The 5612-nt window shown below is 51.2% G+C and overlaps 1 protein-coding gene across 1 annotated transcript; it reads left to right on the forward strand.

The window, feature by feature from the left end:
* The first annotated feature begins 208 nt into the window (after positions 1–208).
* On the forward strand, positions 209–4960 carry LOC105551666 (putative killer cell immunoglobulin-like receptor-like protein KIR3DX1). The gene is made up of 5 exons (XM_011997007.1): positions 209–242; positions 468–503; positions 1308–1586; positions 2760–3065; positions 4551–4960. Exons 1-5 carry the CDS (start codon positions 209–211, stop codon positions 4958–4960), a joined length of 1065 nt encoding a protein of 354 aa, XP_011852397.1.
* Positions 4961–5612: the final 652 nt, after the last annotated feature.

Here is a 5612-nt window from a genome sequence, read left to right on the forward strand (position 1 = left end):
GCCTTTGCTGGGGGCTGTGTTGAACCAAAAATACTGTTTGAACGTTTTTCACGGCACCTACTCTATTTAGGGCAAGAGCGGGTCATCTTCCTGTGTGGCGGAAAGCCTTCAAACTCTGCAAACCATGAAACTGGGGCCATGGTAACCATATCCTGTTTGTTTTCCAATTTAGCTCGACCCCTGTGTCCTGCCCAACAGACGTGGCGCCATGGCCCCCAAACTCATCACCCTCCTGTGTCTAGGTAAGTCCTGGAAGAGAAAGGAGGGCAGGGTTAGGAAGAAATCATGCTCTCTGGAAGACCTCTCCTCTCCACTACCCAGGCTGCGGGTGAGAGCCTGTGGGGAGTCAGGTTCATCCACCGAGTCCAGGCTGAGCTGACATGGCCAATGTCCAACACGAGGCCCGGTTATAGTGAGCGCAGAATTCACAGGGGGACAGGTCATCTCTGATGTGGTTTTCCTTCCAGGAATCTGCCTGCCTGCCAGGATCTGCACACACGCGGGTGAGTCCTACCCCAGTCCGAGGATACTGTGTTGCCCAAACACAAAGGGTTCTCCCAGGCAGGGAGGGCAGACGTGGAATCGGGCAGAGGCAGATGATGTGGGGAGGGCTTTGCAGAGAGCCCTGGGAACACAGGAAGGGGGGACTCTGGAAACCCCAGGCTCCATTTTGTTCTAGAGACCCTTTGTAGACACCCCCTTGGGCTCAGCCAGTCTCCCAAAGGAGCCTGTGATGTTCAGAATCTGGGGTGCCTGGGGATGGGTTGGAGCATCGTTTGTTGGGAGGTGAGGATGCAGTGCTGGGCTCCACGGAACTGTCTGAGCATAGGAAGGAACTCAGATTCTCCATCCACCCATGAGCTAAAAGGCTCCTCTGCTGCTGGAGCCTGAGAAGGAACTGGTCAGCAGCCAGAGCACTCGTGGACGCAGTGGCAGGTACCTGTGTAGAGAATTGTTTAAATGAGTTCATGCGTGATTTTTTTTTTTTGTATTGCCAGAATCTGATAGATTTCCTCCTTCTCTCCTATTGCATAGATTGCTGTTGTTGTAGAAAAAAATTAGGAAAAACTTGGCTCAATATTTTATCATCATGCCAACTAGAATTCCTGTTCTGGAATTGTATATCCTTCCATGTCCACGCTGGGGTGGGCTGTGTCCCTGGCTCACTACCAGGTATCCCAGGGCATCAGGCGACCCCACCCGTTACAGGGCAAACCAGAACAATGTAAAGAAAGCAACGCCGCCAAGGACAGTGGGAGACGGGGGGCTCCACATTTCCCTCTAGGCTGTGCCTCCTTCTCTTCCAGGTGGTTACGACAAGTTCTCCCTGTCAGCCTGGCCGAGCCCTGTGGTTCCCCTAGGAGGACGTGTGACTCTGTCCTGTCATTCCCATCTTCAATTTGTCATATTTACAATATTCAAAAGATCTGGGACCCGGGACCACGCGTTGCACACCGGCCTTTCCAACAACATCACCATCGGCCCTGTGACCCCAGGACACGCAGGGACCTACAGATGTTCTGGATCTTACAACCACACCACAATACGATCAGCTCACAGCAAATCCCTGAAGATTGTGGTCACAGGTAGGAGAAGTCCAGCCCACCCCATGTCCACCAGATGGCCCTTCCCAGAGTCCACACCGAGTGAAGCCAGAGTCATTGTAGGATTGCTAGTCATGCACTAACTGTGGACACAGAAGCCGTCCTGAGAATTTAAACAGAGGGCATTTCCTGTGAGGAATCAGGTACCCAGGTGGAGGAGGAGGAGGGAGGAAGCCGAAGCCAAGCAGCAGGAGAATCTGCCTGGGGAGTAGCAGACGCAGGGTGCTGGTATCAACTCCAGCAGGATGGGTCCAGGGAAGAGCCATGTTGCCTGACCCCAGAACCAGCGTTTCCCTCAGGGAAGTCATTACCCTGCCTTGAAGGAGCCAGAGACTTGGGGAAGTGACACTTCCCTTGGGAGATGAGTCCAGTGACTCAGTGGGACGTGGATTGGGAAATGCACCCATTCCTCTCGTCCTCCTTCCCGGTCTCCTGACACTCATCCCTTCTCTCTCATGGATGTTACGGGGAGTTAGAGAATCATCCTGTACAGTCAGGAAGGGAAAGTGTGGAGTGAGTCTCACATTCTAGGAGCTCAGAAGGAACAGAGAAGAGGTTGAGTCTTTCCACCAAGAGAGGGGGGAAGCAAGTCGGTGTGAGGTAGGGAGATCCAGGCTACGAAAACTCCTGGAGGATCTGAGTGGAGACTGAGACTGTGAGGAGCTGCTCAGCAAAGGAGTTTACCATGTTCTTCTGCCTAAATAGGGAAAAGGAGTTACTTCCACCCTCCCCAACAAGTAGTCACATCTAACCTCTTGGGTTTTGGGGCAAAATCAGTTGTTTCCTTCTGTGTGAGCCTGTGAGGTTTCTTCTGATCCTCCAGAGATTCTTGTATTTTTCAATATGCAGAATTGAAAAATAGTGAGGCTCATAACCTCACAGTCCCATGCCAGGGAACCTAAGTCCAGCACTGTGTTTTCTGAAGGTTCTCAAAGCACAGACTAATTCCCATTTTCCAGGAGAGCCACACATCTCCTATGACTTCAAGCTGGACAATGGGGATCTGCACAGAGAGAACATGCACGCACAATGCACGCACACCAACAGGAAGGATGCAGACGGGCTTTGGGGGTGATGAGGGAGAGCTTCACCCTGAGGTCTCAGGCAAGGGTTGAGAAAGGAGACTCATGTGAACTCCTCTGTCTCTGCTCCCAGGCTTGTTCACCAAACCCTCCATCTCAGCGCACCCAAGCTCCCTGGTGCACACAGGAGCCAGGGTGAGGCTGCGCTGTCACTCAGAACTGGCATTTGATGAATTTATCTTATACAAAGAGGGGAACACACAGCATTCCCAGCAGTATGGTAAGATGACCCAGGCTGGGCACCACTTCTCCAAGGCTGTCTTTTCCATGGGTCCTATAACGCCTGCCCACGCAGGAGCCTACAGATGCTGTGGTTCTTTCAATCGCTCCCGCTACATGTGGTCGGCTCCCAGTGACCCCCTGGACATTGTGATCACAGGTGAGTGTGGCTGGACCGTCCGTGGTCTTTTGGTGTCTTAGAAACTCCCCGGGGTGTTGTGGTTGTTGATCAAACCGCCAGTAAAGGAAGAAAACTGCCGGAACACAGAAACACCGAGTAACTTATTAGAGGGCCAGGGGAGGGGGTGAAGGAAAGAGGGAGAAACAGAAAACTTCTGATAGTTAAAAAGAAAACAAGTTACAACCACACCTCAATGTGGCAGAGACACTTTGCCACTGGCAGAGACAGTAACAGAGAATGTGAAACAGATACTGAGAGAGATTCACAAACCTCGACAAGCGGCTGCTTTCCCTCAGCTCAGGCACTGAGTTGCCTTTTGGAGTTGGTTCCCCATGTGGAACCTGCAGCCCCGTTCCTCTGCCATGAGACGCAGGGACACACCACAAACTCCCACCTTCACCGCCCACCACAAACTCCCACCTTCACCACCCATCAGCGAATCTCCCTGAGGATCTGAGTGGAGATTGGGACTTTGAGGTGTTTCTCCATAAAGGAGTTTAGCATGTCCTTCTGCCCAAAGAGGAAGCAGAGGCCACTTCCAACCTCTCCTACAAGTAGTCATGTCTAGCACCTCGGGGTGTGGGACCACAGCTACTGGTTCTGCAGTGTTCGTCGGTGAGGGTATTTCAGATTCTATGGAGATTCTTTCACTTTTCAACACACAGCATTGGGACCCTAACCTCATAGCTCCAGGTCGGGGAATCTACGTCAGCACCATGTTTCCTGAGGGTTTCCAAGCAGAGAGTTATTTTCATGTTCCAGGAGGACCCCACATCTCATATGCTGTCTGGGCACAGTAAGCCTTAAAGATAGAGTCAAAAGCAAGGGAGAAGCAATGGAAAGAGGAGGGTTTAAAGAGGCACACACACTCATCGAATCAGGGTCATAGAGAGAATACAGACTGAGACAGCACTAGCAGACATAGGGAGTTTGCTCCTAACATAGGAAAATAGTTTTTTTTCCAACACTAAGAGTAGTGTGGGTCAGGTGCAGTGGCTCCAGCCTGCAGTCCCTGTCTCTTATACACATCTAGATGTGTATAAGAGACAGGTAAATGCCTTATGAGGACTCAGGGGGATGTGGGTGGCCCAAGCGGACGTCCAGGGACTTTAGGATGAGTTTGGCCTTCACTGCTTTGGTGACATCTTTGTCCACTATTCCTAGGCTCACACCCCCAGGATTACACAGCAGGGAATCCCATCAGGATGGGCGTGGCCGTCTTGGTCCTGGTGGCCCTTGGATTTCTGCTACTGGAGTCTGGCATGGTCAGAAAAAAAAAAAACCCAAAATGTAGGAGGAAGAAGAACATGAGAGAAAACCATGCACCATTTAGAACAACAGAGGCTTGGCATCAAATCTCCTGATCCCAGAAGGCTTTGGAAGGAAACTGCCATCGTATATGGGGTGAACCGTCTACTGAGAATATGGTGCAAAATAAGTAACCAAAGTATCTTTTTCTTACAGGAAAATACAAAAAACCCTCTCTCATCACCCGAGAGAACGCCATGGCGGGTCCGGGAGATACAGTGACGTTGTTCTGTAGCTCTAAGATCCCATTTAACAAGTATCATCTATCCAGGAAGCAGGAGGCCCATGGTGACTGGCTCAGTGGAGGGCAGAGCCACAGTGGAATATTCCAGGTTGACCTTCCTCTGTGCCTTGTGTCCCCAACCTCTGTTGGGAGCTACAGATGCTACGGTGCTTTCAATGAGTCTCCCTATGAGTGGTCAGCCCCCAGTGACCCACTGCACTTTCCTGTCACAGGTGAGGACCCCATGCCTGCTGCATGCTCTGGTGCCAGCTGCACCCTGGAACTCTATGTGAGGGGCGTCCTGCTGGAGATCAGGAGATTTGAGGGGTTCTGGACAAAATGAAGCAGTGAGAAATACAATGAGAAAAAGAGAGGCTGAGAATGACCAGTGCAATCAGGGTACAGGATTGGAGACAGGGCACCTCCACCCTCTTCTCCACATCCTATGTAGAGGCTCACTTTGGGGTCCTGTGTGTTCAGGTGAATGAAGAATTGCATCAGGACAAACACAGGAGGAGGTGAGACCAGATAAGGTTTGGGGACATCAGAGGTTGCACCAGTCCTTTGCCCTTATTCGTTTTCCAGGAGCTCCTCCTGACCTCTCAGCCCCAGAGAGATTTCCCTTTTGGTGAATGTAGGTATTTACCACCCCGTTGTAGATAAGGTCTCTTGACATCAACGGGCATCTCTGAGCCCTCTGTCCCCTTTCACGTCTAGGGGAGAAAGTCTATTCTCAAAGGACTCTGACAAGAGACCTCAGGACCCGCATTAGTCATTCGGTGAATCACAGAGTAGGCCGTGGGCAAGAGACAGACACTCCACATAGAATGGTTCTGCTTCAGTGTGGCGAGGAACGACTCTTGTACACCCATTCTCTGTCATTTTTCATAGGAATCCCTGAGAGTACTTGCCCGACACCCATGGAATCAACCCCTGAAACTGGTGAGCAAAGAATTCTTCACCTAGTTTGTGAATTCCTGGGGAGACAGAAGTCT

The sequence above is a fragment of the Mandrillus leucophaeus genome, unplaced genomic scaffold (assembly GCF_000951045.1).
Source record: "Mandrillus leucophaeus isolate KB7577 unplaced genomic scaffold, Mleu.le_1.0 Scaffold53, whole genome shotgun sequence".
NCBI lineage: Eukaryota > Metazoa > Chordata > Mammalia > Primates > Cercopithecidae > Mandrillus > Mandrillus leucophaeus.